Source organism: Candoia aspera, chromosome 6 (genome assembly GCF_035149785.1).
Source record: "Candoia aspera isolate rCanAsp1 chromosome 6, rCanAsp1.hap2, whole genome shotgun sequence".
NCBI classification, from domain to species: domain Eukaryota; kingdom Metazoa; phylum Chordata; class Lepidosauria; order Squamata; family Boidae; genus Candoia; species Candoia aspera.
Window position 1 is genome coordinate 70,663,398 of NC_086158.1, and position 22,159 is coordinate 70,685,556.

The 22,159-nt window shown below is 36.1% G+C and overlaps 1 protein-coding gene across 1 annotated transcript in view; it reads right to left on the bottom strand.

Moving 5' to 3' along the window:
• CFAP46 (cilia and flagella associated protein 46) overlaps window positions 1-22,159 on the bottom strand; it is a 95,809-nt gene that overhangs the window by 49,628 nt on the left and 24,022 nt on the right. Inside the window, exons 17-32 of the mRNA XM_063306572.1 lie at window positions 21,248-21,387; window positions 19,373-19,585; window positions 16,151-16,370; window positions 15,399-15,548; window positions 14,327-14,434; window positions 13,231-13,412; window positions 9,581-9,712; window positions 7,326-7,494; window positions 6,888-6,972; window positions 6,614-6,752; window positions 4,736-4,919; window positions 3,597-3,756; window positions 3,021-3,181; window positions 1,832-1,933; window positions 501-575; window positions 252-416 (exon numbers count right to left, since the gene is read on the bottom strand). Coding sequence (XP_063162642.1) covers window positions 252-416; window positions 501-575; window positions 1,832-1,933; window positions 3,021-3,181; window positions 3,597-3,756; window positions 4,736-4,919; window positions 6,614-6,752; window positions 6,888-6,972; window positions 7,326-7,494; window positions 9,581-9,712; window positions 13,231-13,412; window positions 14,327-14,434; window positions 15,399-15,548; window positions 16,151-16,370; window positions 19,373-19,585; window positions 21,248-21,387 — 2,385 coding nt within the window. The remainder of the gene's footprint in view (window positions 1-251; window positions 417-500; window positions 576-1,831; window positions 1,934-3,020; window positions 3,182-3,596; window positions 3,757-4,735; window positions 4,920-6,613; window positions 6,753-6,887; window positions 6,973-7,325; window positions 7,495-9,580; window positions 9,713-13,230; window positions 13,413-14,326; window positions 14,435-15,398; window positions 15,549-16,150; window positions 16,371-19,372; window positions 19,586-21,247; window positions 21,388-22,159) is intronic.

A 22,159-nucleotide genomic window follows, 5' to 3' on the forward strand; every position in this document is an offset into this window, starting at 1 on the left:
ACTTCTACCTGTTCATATCTGCCATTCTCATCCATCTACCAATTTTAATTATGTTGTCTATTTTTAAAATGTACAGCCTGACTTTCTGCCCATGGTACATTTGCTGCCCCCACTACATGATCCAGGAAGAGTATCATTCAGTAAAATCATCTAGTCTAAGCATACTGCCGTAGCTCTTTCAACTCCAAACTATTCCTCATATAATATACTTCAGAGAAAGCCCCATAAGTCCTATTCAAAGTGTTACTCACAGGTGCTAAAATGGTTTCCCTGTTCACAGCACAGCCGCTTGAATCCTGTTTAAAGACTTCTCTCATTTCATCAGGGCACTCATAGCTAGCCCATTCCTCCACATTTCCAGGCAAGACATCAATTGGCCCTTTCTTCTTAGCCTTCTCTTTAATGACTGACTGTACCTGAAAATTAGACTCTTATTTTCAGGAAAGTTTATTTTTCGTTAACATAAATGAAATCAAAATACTGCACTAAAGGAAATATACCTTTTTTACATCTTTTGCGGATTTTTCTTTATCTTTTTTAGGAGGGCTTGTAGGTGAACTCTGAGTAGGATCAGGCTTTAGAAAAAAAGAAATAGTGATAGATATTTCTGTAATAATATACTCAGTCCTAATAATGTTTTTTCTTAAAAATAAGTCTCAACTCTTTTCTCATGGGCTTAGTCCTGGGTTTCCAAGCAGAAATAAAGAAAAAAAACCCTGAATATAATACTATAGCTATGTGAAAATGACTTTCTTCACAGTCGTGTTTCTTCTGTACATAGACATTCCAAATTTGGGAACATTCAGGAGAACTTTTTATCCCTCAACCTAATTATAATGACGAAGGAAAGATCCACAATTGTTACATGCATCACAAATTAAGGGATGTTTAAAATCAGCAGGAAGTAGAAAACAATGAATTGCTCATCAGTTTGATTAATTTTAGACAGATTGAGTCGCTACATAAATAAGATTTTGTGAATGTATCCATCTCACCTTGTCTTACAAATGATCATTGCTACACAATTTGTAATGACTGAGCTTATCAGAGAACCAGTTTGGTCTAGTGGTTAAGGCAATGGGCTAGAAACTAGGAGACTGTGAGTTCTAGTCCTGCCTTAGGCATGAAAGCCAGCTGGGTGACCTTGGGCCAGTCACTCTCTCTCAGCCCAATTCACCTCACAGGATTGTTGTTGTGGGGAAAACAGGAGGAGGAAGGAGTATTAGGTATGTTTGCTGCCTTGAGTTATTTATAAAAATAATAAAGGCGGGATAGAAAATAAATAAATTAAATTATCCAAGTTTTGATAATTTAAAGATTGTGGCAGCATTTATGTGAGGTATAAATCTATTTCCAAGTAAAAAGTATTCATTTCACTGCTAATATGTTCTCAGATAGAAAGGTAGTAACAGAGATGTGAAAGTTTCATCTCTCTAGATATTATTAAATTATCATCCCTATGATCCTGACCACCACTTATGCTAGCTGATGTTAATACATGCTGGTAGACCAACAAATCCGGAAATCCAGAGGTTCTCTACCCATGGATTAGAAGCATTAACAGAACCCTTACTGAATAAAATAAAATTTATGGAAACTGGCAGCATTTGTAACAGGCCACATGCTTCATGATGTCATCAGAGTAACAACACAATTATGTAACTGTGTCATATCTGACACCAGCATGTCAGTTATGTCATTTGCATGATGACATTATAGCATATGTGTAATTGTTTGTTTCCCCCCCTTTATTCTCCCCACAAACTCTTAGGATGGGAGGAAATGTTTGGATATGAAGAGAAGGTAAACTTTTGAGGAAGAGGTGCATTACCTGCTTTGCATCTTTTTTGCCTTTTGATTTTGGAGTTGTTGCTTGGGTTGGTGAAACTTTGGCCTGTGCCTTTAAAATCAATCCTGCTGATGTGAATGACATCTGAAAAAAATAATTACATTTGCTTTTGGGAGGAAAAAAATCTAAGAAGTATAATTTTTAATAGTTTATGTCAACTGATGAGTTATTAATTTTATAGAAATAAAACACATCATGCTACTAAGAATAAAGCCCTTTTTACAGATTTACAGATTGCCTTTACTTTCTGTACAAGTCAGCAAGTTTATATACATAAAAGTTAATGGCTTGTATCGTAATAGAAGCTAGCTTAAGAAAATTCACAGAGAAGTAGAAGGATCTTTGCAAGCTTCTTTTTCAAAAACTTAGTTGAGCCAATGAGTACAGTGTGATCTACTTTGTGTCCCTAAATTTTAATACTTCTAAGGGGCAACTTTTTAAAAAATTCATTTCCTAGAAATGGCAGGGGAACATTAGTTTCTGTGGACAGAGGAGCCAAAAAAATAAATTCTCCCTGGCTAAAAAGCCTGGGCAAACTATGGTACCTTCCTACCTTGGCTGGGTTGAGCCAACAGGCTTGGAAGGTAACAAGCGATCCACCGCTTTCCTGCTAACCCACATCATTATGACTGTGCTCCAATTTACTCATTTTGACAGGTTTCAATCCAGGTTACATTTTTTCTAGAAAATGTGCTCAGACTGAGATCCTTAAAGCTTCATTGCCATTGGTTGCCTTAACCATAACATGCTTGTCTGATTCAGTGTAAATAGTTTTGATGTGGCAAACCTAATTGTACTTATAAAAATATCAGAGAAGTAGAGTAATTTTGTTTCCAATTAAATGCTGTTAACATTATTATGAGTTCACAATATCAGCACACAGCAGAAAACGAGATACATTTCTGTTCGGACTAATAGCATTACAGATTCTACAGTTCAGTAAAAAAGGGAATTTGTTTTGAACAAGTTTTTGGAACAGGCTTGACATCCAAGTATGTCAAGAAATCACTTGCATATAACTTATCTTCACTAAAAGCTACAATAATTCTTTTCAGAAGATCAATGTGATTGAGGTGAGTGCTTTCAATTCAAGCCATTGTTCATTAAAAAAAACCTAATAGACTTGCACAATGCATTTAGCAGCCTTCTAGCCACCTTTTTCTTATCTCACCTGCCACATGCGCATCACAAAAGTATATGCCATCAAACAGTGCTGCTCATAAGAAGTTGAATCATGGCCAGAAATGGCTGCCATTATTGTATACGCTCTAAATAAAGCTTCTAACTGTTTTATGCTTCTTAATTCTTCAATGCAAAATTGGCTTCTTAATTCTATAAAGAAAAATATGAAGAATCAGTCAATATTGTTGAAAATGTTTTATAGAACAATATAAACATTGTTGATACGTTGTATATAGCGGACATATTTTATATAATTTGCAACCCTCCAGCCATAGTTGAATAATAGTTCCTGGTAATCCAGCAAAGTCTCAAGCATTAATTTTACTCCCCCCTCCTTAGTTTAAAAAGTAGAAATTATGCCCCAGCAGCCATAAAAAAATGTTTTGTTTAAATTAAAAAGAGGAAAAATATCACCTAAAGAAGGCCACAGAAAGAAATCTAAATGTTTTTAATGTCAAAGGAAGAACTCTATTATGTCACAGCACCACCACCCCCATGCTAAAAAGAAAGGAGTGATTATTATTTTATTTAGAGCCATATTTGGAAGATATCTAGAAAAACAAACCTTCTTCCTCAGGGCTTTTTCGGAGAGGTCTGAGGTACAATAATATATTTATTGCCCATTCCAGGTGTTTAATAGCATCACTAAGAGGAAACTGGTTGCAATATAGCCATTCTGCAAATCCTAAGATATTATCCACTTTCTTTAATTCAGATTCCTTTTTCTACATAAGAACAATGAGCACACATTTAGACTAGTTCTTGATGCACATTCCCTTTCAGAGGAAAAAAAAGCAATTTAAATATCCAAAAAGCCCACATTGCTTTTAGGCAAACTGCAACTTCTAATCAGAGAGTCCAAAAGAATTATGGAGTTGGAAGGGATCACCAAATTGATCTAATCCAACCCCCTGCAACATGCAATTAATTAAATTAAACCCTTCTTGAGGGGCAGCTGCCTTGCCTTGCCTTGCCTTGCCGGCCCAGTCCCAAAGCTACGGCAAAGAAACCGGTGCTGGCATGTGCAACCCTCCCACTACAAAGAAGAGTTAGAGGAAAGAGACTTCGCTCCTGGGTGACTGCAAAGTAGCACGAGTTTGTGGCTGTTTGCAATATGCCATATCTAGATTATTGGCTGCTGTACGCACGCACCGGGGAAGCGGGAGGTGTCCTCTACATCTGTCAGGACCGAAAGCCTTGATTAAGTTGTGTAGCCACAGGCATATAAGCCTAACTTTGAAATATCTCTACAAGACACTCTAGTTTTTTTCCAATTCAGAGATAGTACTAGGAATTTATAGGAAAGGAAAACTATTTATGAATAACAAGTTCAATATCAAAAGCAAGATTTTGAAATTGGAACATTCACTTGAACTGTCCATTTCAGATGCCTCTAACATCTGATACTCCAAAGGTGTCTCCAGGACAGCTACTTAAGGCCAAGAAATACTGAAAATCACTAACCATATTAATTCAATCTCAGGCTCCCTAGATATTTGGGTGTGGGATCACAGAAGGCTATTAATCTTCTCGAAAGGAAGATAGGACAGTCTCTGGACAAAGATCTTTCTGTTAGTTCACTGTACCCAAAACAAGGGTTAGGAATCACATAAAGCTCATATTCTTTCCATTACTGTCAGGGATTGATTCTTCACCAAGAACTGCAGACTCATAGCATCTTTTAAAAAGAAGATACATACAAACCTGTAAAACTTCAATTGCATTTTGGTAGCAAGTCAATTGTCCCACAATATCCAAGGAAACAGATGCCAAACGATGCCACATATGTGACATGTAGTCTTCAGTTTCATCACGGAATTTCTGAATTTCCAGTATATAATTACGTCCTAGTCTTGCCTTCACCATGACCATATGTTTAAAAATTGGGCTATGAAGGAGAATTTTATTTAGTCAGTATTTGTGAATGATTTAATAAGTTGTCAAAGTGGTACTTCTACACTTTTTTGTAATAAAGTACAGCATGTTGGAATCAGAAGTCACTATTTGAATTACAGGCATATCTATCTCCATGATGGAATGCAATTCATTCCTATTCAAACTTTCACATGATAGTACGTAAGGCATCTTTATATATCGGTTTTATTCAGAGTTACACAGAGCAGAATTCCAACACTGGGATGAATACAAACTAATTTAATATTCTACAGAGGCTAACAAAGGCTGCCTCCAAATGTACTCATTTGTAGATTGTAGTGATACTACTGAGTAACATCCACCTTGAGGAAAAATGCAGCTGTGACCACCAACCCAGCAGAAAGAACTGGAGTGTGTTCTGGAATGTTTTAGGCAAGTGTAGAGCCACAAATGCTTGCTGAAATGCAACTAGAAGTCATTTTTACCCCAAGACATTGGAGTGAAAAGGAAATAAAGAGTTAATGTGTCTGAAGGATTGTGTGTGCCCATTATAGACTGTGACTGCACTGCACACATTCAGCTTGCACAAAGCTATCTGCTCAAAGCAGAAAGTGTTATTGAGAAATATGGTGCTTTGATATGAAGGAGCAATTATTACAGAGAATTACTTTTTACTTTTTACTTATACAAAGTCAGTCATGGAGTGTGTACTATAGGTGGATATCCACTGGCTGATTTAATTGCCATGAAGAAGGCCAACTTGAAGGAAAATTCTTAACAATGTGGACTGTATCATTTCAAACGGAAACCTTCTCAGCTCCATAAGAACTGTTTGGATGAATTCTAGAAAGAGGATGTGTGCAGTGGAGGGACCCACAACGGTCCCTTGATGTAGAAGTGCAAGTCAGTATCGTATTTTGAATGAAAATAAAAGGAAGACCAAAGCCTGCTTATGTAAAGCGCTAGGCTTAATCTCTGGGTTGCGACCAGTGGTGTGCTGCTAAATGTTTAAGATCTGGCTCTGTCAGCTCCATTGCTGTCACCCCATACTGCCAGCTGTGGAACAGCTGCTGGTGCGCTAGGCATTGAGGCTGTCCTCTGCTATCAACCGGCTCACAAGATTTCAGAAAATTTAACAATAAGCTCTCACAAGCTGGTGCAAGCTGGCTCCAGCATACTACTGGTTGCAACTCACTATTAGGAACTGGTGAAGCTTGTTAATGATCTTGTGCCACACATGTCTAATGAATGTCTTCTGTATTTCCCCATATACTTGCAATTATTATTAGTATTCTGGAAGACACCTCTTCTAAGCATCTCAGTTTGAAAAGGCTGTCCCTTTCATTCAAATGCTAGGTACTGTCCCTGAGGAACAGGGTAAATTAGACGATCTTAAGAAAGAAATATTGGAGCCTCTTTGGCTAGTGGGTTATTAGGGCATTTATAGACTGTGTATTACATACTGAATAAGAACACTGGAGGGAAAAAAGCAGAGTTGGAGAAGGAATAGATCAGCAGAAAATCAGTTGTTCCTTATTATCAAAAGTTGTGGTTTGGAGGTAAAGGACAACCATCTGAGTGGAAAATTTCTCTCTGTGCTAATTCTGGCATTTCAGAACTTTGGATGGTACTGTGTTACTTAAGATAACCACAGCCATAGCATTGCATGTTCATTGAAATACTATGCAAACTATCCAAATAACTTACAGTCGGTGCTTTGTGCGAGGGAGAATCTGAACAGCTTCATCTAAAACTTTAAGGCCTGTCTCCCAATCATTTTTATCAGCATGTGCTTGGAACAGTAACACATACAAAAATGTTCTTAAAGTCAAATCTTCCTCAGCACCTTTGAAATACATTAACACATTTCACATATTACAAAATCAATTCAGATAGAACATCAGCAAACATAAGTAGAAAGAGAGAGAGACCAAGAGAGAGGCGTGTTTCAAAGGTGAAAAATGAAATGATAAAAACTCACCAGGATAAAAATGCCCATCTGACGGACTGCTGCTCTGAAAATCTACTGTATGCCACTGATGCAGATGTAATATATTTTCTGCTTCCTAAAAAAATGAGGGGCTGATTGTAGTGGAGGAGATGTCATCGACATTTGAATTGTAGCAAAATAAACTTCTAAAGTAAAAGTGGGGGGAAAAAACTTGGGACAGTAGGATCTATTATTTAATGGCAGAAAACAGTGAACCATCAAGAAGAGTGGGATGTGAGAGGCTGCAATCCTTTCCAAAATTGCCCGCTGTGCTGGGCAACTCAGGCTGTCTAAAGATATTTACACAATTACACTACTTAAGTAGACAGCTCTTCCACTTCAGGTTTCAGTTCTGTTTCGTATGTTGGAAGTCAGTCATGCCAGCCATGGAATAGCAATGGATCCACTATGAAAAGCACTATTTCTTACCTGCTTATTTTTGGCCTCAGATGCTTTAATGATGCTCTTGAGAATGACCTCAGTGGGTGCTTTGAGATTCTGCCTGTCTGCTGAAGAACCAATGAAAGGTAAGCATGCATTCCAGAAGTGTCGAGCTGCTACCATGGCAAGACGAAGATTTCCCGCTTCTCCTGCATATCTAAGAAAGTGGAAAAATTTACTATCCTGTGGACATCTTTCAAGGTTAAGACACTGAATTTCTTGAATTAAAGGGTTTATCCATTAAAAGCTGTATTCCTTTAGTGTGAATGAAAAAAAATCTATGGAAAAAGTTTCTCTCTCCCCACCCCCCATTCTCTAAATAAATCATACAACAGGTAATTAGTAATTTGACCATTCCTGAGATTTTGTCCTCTAAAATAATTTGCTACTGTCTCAATAAAAAAAAAAATTTACTATGACTACACTCACATAATATTTCCTGTAAATAATAATTTAATGCCAATATTCTCCAATGAATTAAATGTAAGGTTAATGTTCTAATGTTTCGGTTGTTCAAACAGTTAGTAATTATTAATTAATTATCTTACTGATTATGCTTATTTCCTTTGCTCATTTTTAAATAATATGCTTATTAAGCATATTCATAATTCCATCTCATTTCTTAGTTCCCTCCAGAATTTGATATTTGTTGGATGTTGAATAGCAATTATCAAGATTATTTATAGGTTTTACACGTCAATACAAATAGTAAAGCTTTCATTCTCTTTCTTTCTTTTCATTACCTTAATAAATATTTGATAATATTATGTGATCCTTTTCTTCCCAAAGAATCAAGTTCCTCATAATTAGAATCAGTTCCCATTATTCTTTTATATTCTACAACAGGAGATTCTACATGCTAATAAATTACAGTTTATTATGCTTATTATGGCATCTGCTCTTCATTTCATATGTTTCCCCTTAGATAAATATAATGTAAAAAAAAAAGTAACATTACCAGATGTTTTCCCATATGTCAAAATTTATGGGATGACCTACATCTTGCACTCCATTTATCATTATTTTACTCTGAATTGCAGCATTATTTCAACAGCACTTCAAAGATTTCTGAAACTAAATGTTTCTTATCAACAAACATTAAGTTTGTGTCTGTTTCTTGAAATGAAAATGTCTGGTGCAATAGTTAAGGTGCTGGACTAGAAACCAGGATATTGAGAGTTCTAGTCTTCCTGTAGTCATGAAAGCTAACCAGGTGATTTTGAGCCGGTCACTTTGTCTCAGCCCAACCCACCTCACAGGGTTGCTGTTGTGGGGAAAAGAAGAGATGGGAACATTGTGTACAATTTTAGGAACTCTGCATTGGCTAAGCCAATTATTTTTCATATTTTCTATTGCAAATGCAAAAAATATTTTAACTATCTCCTCTTGCCAAGTAGCTATTAAACTTTATCCATGACTTTATCCATGACACATATGTCCTAAATATATTTTTATATTTCATTTTAAATATTTTTAATATTTAATCTTCCTTTGACTTTGTATTTTGTCAAAAGTGAGAAGTTTTAACTTCATCAAAAGTTATCAAAAGTCATAGGCAAAATTTCATCCAGGACGGTCTCAGATTCTTAGCTAGGTACTATGCAAAAAATTTCAGTTTCTTGAAAATTAATCTGGAAATTATGATTATTATTATGAATCTAAGAATGAAACCTAGAGCTAATACACAAAGCTACTGATCTCTCCTTTTTTAAAAACAACCAAATGGCTCTCCATAATCAATTAAATATCCAGAGACAGGAATCAAATGGTGCCAAGGCTACATTTGGCCCTTGGCCTAATTTTATGCAGCTCTTGCTTTAATTTAAAACAAAAATCAGTATAACATCTTTCATGCAACCTGCTGAGGCTTCAGAGACAGAGGGTACCAGAAAGATAAAGTAAGGGGGAAAAAAAAGATAAAGGTTTCTACTCCTGAAATAGTTTGATACAGCTTACATTACGTCATTATTAATATTTAAACAAGGAAAGGCACACTATTCTTTATGGACAATACCCATGTCATTCAATATTGATGAAATTCTGAAACAGACTGCTGGATGGGGGATTTCTGGGAGTTGAAGTCCACACATCTTAAAGTTGCTGAGGTTGAGAAATACTGTGCTGATGATTCATTTCAGTGCCTTTCTATACAGTTTACTTTTTGTCTGGGATTTATACATTTGCTGGGGTAATATTCAGATTTCATCAAAATAAATCATGATGTTCCAAAAATCACAACATACCTTGCACTTTCAACAAAGGATTTTGATGCTGTAACCCGTAAATGTTTTTTGCCAGCCAGATTTTCCATTATACTCTTCCCTTGAGTACACGTAGTAATACTTAGCATTTCTTGTCTGACACTATAATCATTTCTACATAAAGAAGTCAAAAGCAAACTTAGAGATTAATAACTCATTTTTCAAGATACCTGCCAGAATAGAGTAGTCCTTTCCCTATGCAGGAATTGAGAAACATACAATCTAAACTTTCTGTTCTCCCATTTTTTGGGGGTGGGGGGAGTGTATCATATTATTGATATTATAGCCGATGCTTCCCATACCGTATCTTTAATTCATAAAATAATGAAACAAAACATGCACATATCTGTTTTCTATTTATGAGAAGTAAAACCTACTTCTCATTTTATCAGCTAATGCCGTCACATGTATTGTTTTGTCTAATTCTTAGTACAGATGAACTACTGAAGTTGAAAACAAGTGACTAAATGAGTATCATTATTACTGATATTTATTCCATCTTGATATTGCCTTCTTAAATGGCTCAGAGCAGTTTACATTAACATTTAAATTATTTTACCCTGTTAAAACAAACAAAGATTAAAATCAACATAAAATACTTTTAAAACTGTTATAAACTAGTAATATAATTAAAAATCAGGTAATGGGTTTTTAAGGTTCTTTTGAAGGCCTCTAAAGAAGATAGATCCCTGATCCTTACAGGAAACATGTTCCATAATATAGAGGCAACAACTTAGAAGCATTGGACCCAGGCTGCTACCAGACAAGCTAGTAGCACCACAAGGTGGAACTCTCCAGTCAATCTTAATGAAATGTGGTGATTATGCAGTGAGCTATTTTAATGCTTTAAATGTGATAACCAGTCATTTACATGGGCAGGCAGCACAAGTATTTAGGATCAGACACAATATGGTCTTTCTGAATATCCCCATGATCAATTTAGCCACCAGCTTTTGAACTAAAAGAAATATCTGAACTATGTGCAATGGTAGCCCTGGGTATATACAGTAATCCAGTCTGGAAGTTATCAAATGATGCATCACTGTTTGAGGTTGTTATCTTTAAGGAATGAGTGCACTAGCTGCAGCTGGTGAAAAGTGTCCTTGGTGTAGTTGCAACTGGAGATGTAAAAGACTTCCAGATTGTGTACCTGAGGGGTGTCTGCAGCAAAGCAAGGTAAGGTATGGCCAATGCCACCCCACAGTGAGGTCACTGCACAGACACTCCATGTTGCATCCAAATATATGCAACTGTTGTTTGTTTAAAAAGTAGCTTTTGAACAAGCCAAGATGTGAAAACTTATCTCATACCAGCCCATTCATGTAGTGGGATGGTGTGGACAGCCATGGAGATGACCTTGGAGAAACTATCAGAGATGGTTAGAATAGCATGTGCAAAAACATGCTTTGAGCCTGGGAAACAGGACAAGCACTAGAAAGAGACTCAGACTGGCCCCTCCTTGACTACCTGGGTGTAAGAGGGAGGGAAGGGAAACTGCAGTCAGGCTTGCAAGATTCTGTTGCAATAGCCTCTTTCAATAAAGCAGAGTTCTAGTCATTCTGTTGAGTTTGTTTTATGACCTGGTCAACCTTGAACGGTTGACAGATGGCTTGCTACATGATTCATCTACTGTATTATTGTACTAAATTGTAATTAATTACAGATGTAAACTTGCCTCCATGCTAAAGGAGAAGGTAATAGGACTGGAGGTAAGCCTTACTTGTTCTTTATAACTCACCAATGAAGGTTACAAGCACAGAGAATGCACACAGAATTCTCCATGATCTGCATTGACAGAAGCACTGTATACTTATCACAGGAGGCAATAGTTGCATTGTATTCTTCACTGTCTAGATTACACACAATAGAGTGTCTAGGTCTGGGCACTGCACCATAAAAGGGGTGTGGAGAAGCTGCAGCATGCTTAGAGGACAACTAAGGGATGAGAGGGGATCTGGAAACTAAAGCCTACGAGGAACAGTTAAAGAAGATAAGCATTGTTAGCTTGCGGAAGACTGAGAGGAGATATTTAAAAGCTGTCACATGTGCAGCTGTTCTCTGTTGAAACAAACAGAAAATAGGACAAGAACCAATAGGCTGAAGTTGAAAACAGCAGATTAAGCAATGGAAAAGTCTGCCACCTCTTGATGAAAGTTTTCAGGGGCTGGATGGCCAGCTGTCAGGAATGGTTTAATGGATTCCTGCATTGAGCAGAAAGTTGGACTTCATGGCCTATATGGTCCCTTCCAACTCAGACTTTTAATCTGAGTCTGGCTTTCATTTTAAGAAATTGCCGGTGCAAAGTTACACAACTATACAGCATGCAAAACCCGCAAAAATCTGCTTTTAACATTACATCAGGATAATGGTATAATAATCATGTCCATTAGAGGTCAGTATTGCTCTATTTAATTCCTTTCTAAAGAAAAGTCTGAAAACAGTTTTCCTCTCCAACTACTGTCATTTTAATGCAAAGATTCATAATGTATTAAAGTTAAAAACAGAATTAAAAACCCTCTTGGATTAAAAGTGGATTTTAAAAGTTATAAAGAATTGGAGGTGCTTTCCACTTGGAAATATAATTGAAAGTTCTAAAGTATTTCACACAAAACAATATTCTAAAGCAAAATATCAAAATAACACTACAGAGATTCGAGAAAAAAATGTTCACTATGAACTGCTGCACCTATAATGAGGCAGATTCAAACTAATGATAAGATGCTGGTACTGGGATGTAAGACGTCATAATTACTTTCTACATCTGACTCCATCACCACAGTAAAATCATTCTTCCTTCCTTACCTCTGGTTAGGGCTAAGATAGGCAACTAGGAGGGCCATTTGGCCATCCAGCACCCCATCTAGAGCTCCCAAAGAAGCCTGAAATCACATCACTTACAGTAAATATGGTGGCAAAGTGGTGGATTTGAACATCACAATTTTTGCTTCTTTTGGGAAGGAGGATTTTTAAGACAAGGAATAAAGCAAAGATTCTGTTATGCAGATTGTTTCCTTTCCCCCCTCCCCTCAAATCATATGAAAAATGGCCCCACTCCTCCCAGTGAGATCTTGGGTTAAAGGACATATCTGTCCTGATTACCAGGAAACACACTGAGGCGAGGACTTGGTCTCTAATATTTATTAGTAGTACTTAACAAGAATCCTAACAAACTGAGAAAGCGTGGGAAAACCCCGCCATATAAACCCCAAAGGTTAAGGCGGTCCCGATCTGTGTCTCTTTGAATGGCTGAACAGTTCCTCAGTGCTACGCATGCGCTTGACAGTCTGGGTGAGAGCCCCCTGCTCGCCATCCTTACTCATGACAATATCATCACAAACATGATAGAGAAGGCTAACCAGATTCCATACTTACTCAAGCTCCTATACCAGCTTCAAATTCTGGTCATGATTCCTTGCAGCCTAACAACCTTAATCCAATTCTTAATGTCAGTAGGGACCCATTATTCAATTATAGTTAAAAATGAAACAGGGATCACCATGAAGATTTTTTGAGGGGTGGGTGGAAGCCTGTGGCTAAAAGATCAGCCTTTTTACACCTGTATCTCCCTCTAAACAAGAATTATGCAAGTTTTTTTTAATAAATCAGTGTTTATAAGTCACTGTTCTACTTACATTCCCTTTTTCTTTGCATCTGTGTTAAATAGCACTTTATCATCTAATTCCAAAATCTTCTGAGAGCAAGCTATCACCAGTTCATGGTCATGGAGATTATGTGCATAATGCGCAAGTCTGGTCAATGTCTGAAGCTGTACAAGTGAGTCTGACCAACTGCACTCTAGAGCCATTTTTACCAACTACAAGTAAGTGGATAAAAATATATTCATGAATTGATGACATTAACATTTAGCACATCCAGTCTAAAATGTTTAATAATGACTTCTACCTTTTTGTAAAAAATGGCTTGGGAAAAGAGTTGATATTGATAAACTAAGTGTGGCTGGCTTGGAAATCTGCATTGTGGATATCTGGCAATTCCATATAGATGCGGGGTATAATTATAATAAACCAAAATATAAAATGAAGACACGGGGCCAAGTAAGTACTTGGAATATACCCCTTTGGATTTTATTAGAGTTTTTAAAAGGGGGAAACATTTTCAGTTTAAAAAAAGAGAAAAGCCTCTGTATGTTTTTTGAAGAGGTTCAAAATATTGATAAAATGTAAAGGCACATTCTTGATTATTTGAGTCATGGAAACAGGATTGTTGTTAATCCTTTTATAGAAAAGAAAGAAGGAAGGGACAACATCCCTTTTCTGCTACCTCACCTGTATGAGAGTATGTCTACAATCAGACCAAGGTTCTGATGATACCAACATTCAAGCACTGAAATCATGATAGGCATTTCATTAGAATCCTTATGGCCCAACCATATTGTCTTTTCACCCAGATCTATTTTTCTTCCTTACCCTTCCACCCCCACTCTTTGAATTCCAAGAAAGTCTGGCTAACGTGAACTACTGTATAAAGTCAGTGAAGTAGCAGTCTGATAAACTGAAGTTGAATCCTGCTTCGTGTATTTAACATGGATGTCAGTTAAGTGCATTCTGTTAGTAGGCATAGTAAATATGCAGAAGAATAATGATTGTTTTGGATGTGACACCGTGTTTTGAGTTTGATGTGGTCTTCTAACTAATCAATAAAAAGTTACTATTGCTACTACTATTACTACAGAAGGAGGAGGAGGAAGGAGCAGAAGAATATACACACCTGAGACAAATTGGGAAGTGAAAAGTCCATGAGGCCCAAGCCATTGCATGAATACATTTCCAAGCCAATAAAAACTTTTGTCATGGGACTTGACCCGTCATCATTATTCTGAACAGAAAGAAACATTGATTCCACAGATCACAAGGCATCATATTAAATAGGTACAGATATATACTTCACAGTTTTATAGAAGTCTGCAGGTTAATGACAGAAGCCAGGGTCAACCTAGCTTCTATAACATGCTTCATAGAACAATCTATCATGCAACTCCATTGCAATTTGAAATGATACTATCCAAATGAAGATTTATAAATACATTTGCCCGTTGTAAGAACTAGGCTTCAGATTCTGAAAAACAGTTCTTCTGTAATAGGGATGGGCAATCTTTTTGTGCTTTTTTAAAAATAATTTTTTCATCTGAGTCACAGGGAGCATGGCACTAATATAATAGTGCCTTGTTAGATGGGCCAGAGTGTATTTATTTTGCTTTCTTGGTAATTTGGGCGATGTGTTAAGATCAAGCAGGGTTTAAGGCATGCTATATTTCCCCAAAAGTAAGATAATTGATTTTATGGAGATCATATTGGGAAAAAGTTGAGATAAACCTGGTTGGAATCCTCAAGTTCACTGAGGTCCATATTTAGCAGGGCATATATGTGAGAGATTAGAGCCAAGCCCAAGATCTACTATCTATCTATAAAATAAAATACCCCAACTGGAGTTCTGTTTTTTAAACAGGTTCTTCCTTGTATTACAAGGATGAGCAATTTGATGCCCTCAAGCAGCATGCAATCCCCTTAATTATCAAAAATAGATGACATGGTTTCCTTCCATTCTGAAATGGGAAATCCAAAAACACAGAGTATGTCCTTAAATTAGGCTTAAGATCATTTACAATACAAAGAACCTCCCTGCAACCCAACTAAGAAAGAAAGAAAACTAGGTAAGTAAGGATTAGAAAGAAAATAAATACTGCTTCTGTCTACTGTGCATCACCATCATCTACCATCTTTATGCGACTGTCAGCCATCAAAAGGCTGCCCTTCTATGCTATAGTAGAAAGAATTGATACCTCATCCTCAGATCCATATAACCTCCCAATCTGATGCTGAAGTAATTGTTTAGCCTTTACCCAAGTTGCAATAACTTGTTGACGCATAGCAATAGGCGCTGGCTCATCAGGTGCACTTCCATTAGGCAAACGCATAGCAAATTCACAGACCTAAAAGAAATGATTCTACAAATGTCAATTCAAAAAACTAATGCAGAGGCACATTAACAAATTTAGAGGAGCACGAGGTGGAGAAGGGGGCATCTGCTCCATCAAATGGACATAAAGCTGTTCCATCAAACGGACAAGTATTGTTGGATTTTGCCAATAAGTAGCAACAATTATTCATTTATTTATGCATTTATCCAGTTTTGGGATACATATACATACAGTACATAAATACATATCCAGTTTGGCTGCCCATCTCAACAAGTGACTTTGGGCAGTGAACAGAATTAAAATATAATAAAAACAATTACAAACATTGCAAAAGTTAGCAGCTGAGAAGCATCAAACCCAAATCACTTATACAACTCTTATATTTGTAAGAAATATCTTCCTCATTTGGCCCTTTCCCCTGCTTCCAACAAAAATGCTTACTCATTCCATGAAGGAAAGAATGCACATTAACATTGTAGCCTCTAATGAACTGGCAGTCAACCATACACCTTCCTTCCACCAACACAGATTTAAGAAGGTGCCCAGTCATGTATAGCTTATTCTTATATAGACCACCACTATGATAATATATATATATATATATATATATATACCTCTACAGCTGCTTTAATATCATGGATTCCAGCTGGATCCACAGGTGTAATTAGAGCAGTGGCTGATTTATCATATGCTTTTAAGGCAGTCTTTTTACGTTTGGTGGGTCCTTCCTCAGTAACTTTCTTTTCATCAGGTTTGGAACTCATTTTTGGAATCCAAGGAAGTATCAGCCCTCTTGCCAGAGCATTACATAATGTTACCACAACAGTAGTATTCCTGAACCAAAAAAAAATGTTCAAAGTTAGCATTATAACAAACATTATAACATTAATTAGTTCCAAATTATTAAGACATGCTCTCAGTAACACTAAACAAGCAGCAGATATGCTGACAGCATTGATTTATTTTGTTTAGGTAGATCCATCCTCAAAATACAAGTCTCTTAATACTGTGTACAGTATTAATACAGACTTCCATTCCATAATTAGTGTTTATATTTTCAGTTATATGATAGTGTTCCAGCCTCACTAGGTATGCCCGACAGACCGAGTATATTACCCATAGCTACAATAGGAAAAAAGAAACTCCGTCATGCAGAAATAAGTATAGACGATTTTCAAATACAAAATAATAAAGTACAGCAAGAAGCAATTGATGAGAACATTGTTCAGCTTATTATTTCAACAAAAACTGTTCTTTCTGTATGGTTCAGAACACTTCATCAACACGGTTGTCACTGTGACAAGAATACAGCCCACCCAAAAGAGCAGATATTGCAGAGAAATTGTTGGATAAAGTATATATGGAAGAAACTAAGAATTGAGCAAATAATTTAGAGAGGAAAATTATTATATCCAGTCTTGAAGGATGGACCAATATGAACAATGATTCTATCATATATACTTGTGTATCAAGAGAAGAAGGGAGCATCTTTTTTACCAAAACACTGTATCAGAAACAGCACACACTAATAAATATTTATAAGAGACAGCAATAAACCTTTTTAACAAATTGACAAAAGAATTCAAAATTACTATCATGCAGTTTTTTCACTGATAATGCTGCAAACATATCCAGACTGAGAATAAATCAGGCAAGCGAAGAACTCTTCAAATTGTACGCTGTTGAAGAGTTCATTTAACACACCTTCTAGGAAAAAATATCGCTCCAGAAACACTGAAGTAGACATTGCAAAGAACTCTCCCAACAACCGCTCTGAAGCAGATGCTCTGAAGAAAGAATGGGGAACCAAATTGACCTTCCCGTGTGATGTCTAATAGAACACATTAAAGTGATTGTTTGAAGTCCTGTATCAAGAACTAGTCTATTCTGTGTAAACAAAACTGGGAAGAAATAGGTGGAACTATCAGAGCCCTAGTTCTCAACATGTGTCCAAAGAAAAACCTTTGATAGTAACCTAAATCCACATCTTTGGGACTGAACAAAATGCAGAGCATTAAGTGTTTTACTTCTGATGCTGTTGATGATTAGAAGGAACAGAGTGCAACACAAAAATGAAAAACAATGATAGAACTGCCAAGAACCCATGTGGTCTAGGATGTATTTATAAATTCTTGTTGAAATATGACACATACAAATTAAAATGGTAAAATGGATTGAAAATTTGAGAGAAGTAATGACAGTGGACCAGTGGAAAAAAAAAATCAATAAAATTTACCCCAAGCTACAATTTAAGGGAAAATTGATATAAAATGTTCTACAGATGGTATGTAACTCCCTCTGTGATTGCTAGGATATATAAAGCATATAACAAGAAATGTTGGAAATGCCGTAACAAAGAAGGAACATTTGACCACTAGTCATGCAAAAAAATTCAAAAGTATTGGAAATAAATACATACATTTTAAAAAATTAGAAATTGAACTGAAACCACAGACTATTAAGCATAATTTCTATTAAGCATAATTCCAGAAAACATAAATGAAAAATATTACAATTTGCTAATATGCACGTTGACTATATTCATTATTTAAATGTTTTCTCTTTATATATCTGCTGTTTGTTACGACTACTACAACATGTGATGTAAAAAATGAAAAAAAAATATTTTGTCTACATGGAGGCATGGCACTTAAAGTAATGAGCTGGAATGTAAACAGATTCAGATTGAAAATTAAAGAGGGACAAATCTGTAACAAGCTAGAAAAATTATAACCAGATATTATATTGCAAGAAACATACATTCCCTTGGCTTCTAAGGGGGCCTAAATGTCTATAAATATGGCAAATCAGCAGATGTATAAAAAGGGGGAGTCAGGAATCCAATAGTCCTTTTTTAAATTTTCCTTCTTTTTCTTTTTTTGAATTTAGTTCTTGTTAAACTTGCTCGTTTATCAATTTTTTCCTTTCATTAACAGTGTCTGTGTGTATATACATACATACAGATACATACATACAAACAATGGAGTCCTTGGTGTTCTCTGAGCTTGGTTGTTTGCTTGCAGACATTTCATTACCCAACTGAGTAACATCACCAGTGCCTGGTAACATCATTAGTAGCAAGCACTAATGATGTTACCCAGTTGGGTAACGCAACGTCTGTAAGCAAACAACCAAGCTCAGAAGCACCAAGGACTCCACAGTTCAACCCAGAGCTACATATATGCTCTTCTTTTGGAACCACGTAATAACAATACAATGGAAATTTTAATATTAAGTAATCAGTTTAAGATTGAAACCTCTATGACACAACAAATACTTTGATGTGTTTGTAATATTGACACCCTAAATTGTAACTAGTAAGAATAGTTTTCTTTCTCTTCTCTCTTCTCAATACTCTTAGCTATCTAAATAATTGAATGTTAATATCTTTAATCATATTATATAAACATCACTGCACTGAAACAATAGAATGTATCGAGATTTATAACAAGATAATAAAAAGGGAAAAAAGTACTCTAAAAATATTTATGCAAATTTATGTATTAAAATTATTTGAATCATAATCAATCAGACAACATAAAATATAGCATGAGACGTCTGAGCAACTACAGATCTACATTGTGCAGAAAAACCCAGTGTATCATCAGCCAGCAATCATAACAAATGGCATTATTTCAAAATGGAGAACTATACTGTAAAGGCTTGCCTTAGTTACAAAAAGATTGACCTGTTAATGTCATGTTTATATATCCAAAACCATACAGAGGACTTGGAACTAAAAGTTAATGTTCTATTAGATTAAAAGGCCTTTAAGGGTTTTCTTGTTATGAACCTTAAAAAGATCAAACATCCAACTAAGCTCTTATAGAACTTACCCAAAATTTCCAATATTCTTAACAGCATTGAAAAGAATTTGAAGTGACTCAACAAGTTCTCTTTGCCTTTTTGAAATAATCAGATGTTTATTGTGATTTAACACATACACCACAGTGTTATGTACAATCCAGGCTTCATTTAACTCCTCTCCAATTTTGACAGCTCGTAGAAAGTTTTCCATAGCATATTGAGACAGGTGGTTTATCCAGTTGCTTAACACACAGCAATATGAATTATGAAATTGCCAAAAAGAAAAGGAAAACAATCCATTTTATGTCTGGTCAGGAAAATATCTGGGTACAACTTAAGCAGCTGGTGCTGACCTATAAAACTCTATGTGGATTGGCACAAAGATACTAGCAGAACTGCCTGCTCCAACCAGAATCAACCCAACTGTCAGCCCTCTCAGGTAAACCCAACAAGAAACACAACCAGATGAGCTAATCCTACTTTATCGAAAGGCTACATTAACAGAAACTTGCATGTCTGAAAATACAAATCTCCTGCTTTTAACAACCTGATAAATTAGGGTGGATCCCTTTTAAGTTTCTTTGCCCATTATGCAGCCTGGTCTCCTCTCCCTGATCATCCCCTAGGCAGCATCTCTTCCCCTCATCCCTCAAAGTCATTCCCACATACCACTGCACCAACTCACTAGATCTTGTAGGGAGCAGCTGCTTGTAATCCCATACTTCCAGGGTGGAGAGAGAGAGTGTGTGTGTTGGGGGGGTGGCAGCTAAATGCTGCTTGCTCTGGAATGAGATCTTAGCATAGATCAGACTCATTCCCTTCCCTGCAGTCTTTTAGGAAACTACCAAATTAAAACTATTTCAGAGGACATTCTCTTATTTTAAGCATTGAGCTGTCTTTTATATTTTATATTTTGCTTTTGTTTGTTCTTTTTTGTCTTAGTTGAGGGTTTTAGAGTATCGTTTGTTTTTTAAACTGTACTGTGGATATTTTGACTGTTGTTATATTGCATACTCTGCAAGTGGTAGATGTTTAGTTGATTAATTATTTAATTGAAGCGGCGGTAACTTTGAATTCTGGCTTATTGGGATTGAGCAAGAATAGTGTCACAGAATGTAAGACTGCTCCTTCTACCAGCAAGAACATGTAAATTAACTAGAAAACTTAAAACAATGAACTGTTTGGCTAGTCTTATATTTGATTGCATCTGTTTGGCTCCTGCTAATGGGAGCAGCTAAACAAACCAAGGAACCTGCATAGGTGGATTGTTTAATCTTATACCCAAATCAGGATCCCTTGATCACTGCTTATTAAGCATGAATAAGAAGCTCAGGCTTGCTCTGTGCCTCTTATTCTGGACTGTTAGGAGAACTTCTTATTCTGGACTTTGGTTTGGATGTAAGGAGGGAGAATCCCCGATACGTTTTGTGGCTCTGCTAGGAAGAAAAGCCTAGTCATATGAGTTTTGTCTTCCTACTCATTAAATTCAATTTGGAAAGGAACGATTTGCAGAACATAAGCTTCACAAGTATGAGAAACCTACTGGAAAATTAGATTTAATTGGACAATTACAGTGCTTTCCTGTCTTTCATTTCACCAATTGGGGAAATGTGAAAACTACTAAATATCTAGATTAAAAAAATGTATTGTTGCTAAAATTGATTCTGAAAAATAAGAGGGGGAACAAACCTATGCAGATATTTCAGTTCAGGCACATTACCATTGCAATTCATATTCTGTATTTCAGATTTTAGTCTATACCAAAACATAGCAAACTTTAAAAGGCAAATGCAGATACATAGAATTCAGAATACCAATTATATATAAAACTGGTGTTAATTTTAAGGGATTAGTTCTCTGAAAGCATTAAAAAACCAAAGCAGGCATCAGTACTTCAAAACAACCTGTATGTTTTCCATTGTGATTCTTTTCCAGTTTGTGTTGAATGTTGGGAACTTCCTATAGTGTGTGCATTTGCATCTATAGGGAGGACAGGATAATCATTTAGCTGGACACCTTCTTGTCTTAATAACTGAATCGTAGCCTAAATATAGACATAAGGAGAAGAAAACAACTATCAATGCACTAGCATCATAAAAAAGATAAAAACCGTATAAAGTTCTTAGTGGTAGACACAGACTATTCTTTCTAAGTACAGGTTTGCTTATCCAGCTCTATGTTTTCTTATTATGCACAGGTGCCACAGCACAGCTAAAGCTGGATACTTACTTCTCTATGTTGTTGCCCATGGGAAAAGGCTTTCATGTTTATTGCTCCCAGCAATTTTAACTCTGATTCTGGAGGTTCTAGTTTATTTCATTTCAGTTAGCAAATAATTCAGGATCTACTTAATAAATCTACAAATAATTCAGGATCCATTACTTAATCTTAAACACTTGAGTTTCAACAAATCAGTTCCTCATATTCACACATCATGGAGAACCAAATTGGTTGAAAACCAAAAATGGTAAGTTATTTTAAAAAGGAAGATTTACCCATTATATTTGAATTAAGCCTATACCTATGACAAAATAAGAATTTTAGTCTTATTTCTTAGTTTAAAGCGCAACAGAAGCTTAATTTCAACTGCATCCTCCTATGGATTATGTATGAGCAGTCAAGTTGCTAGAAAAAAATATTCTGTTATAAAAGCTCTTATGTATAGACTGCATAGCAAGGAAACTTGCATCCTACAGATATTGGTATGTAACTCCCCACATCCTGTGTTGTCGGTCATGCTGAATGGGGCTTCAGAGCTGAGGTGTCACAAAATCTGATTCCATACTCCTGCTTTTCACACTGGAAGAGATTTTTCC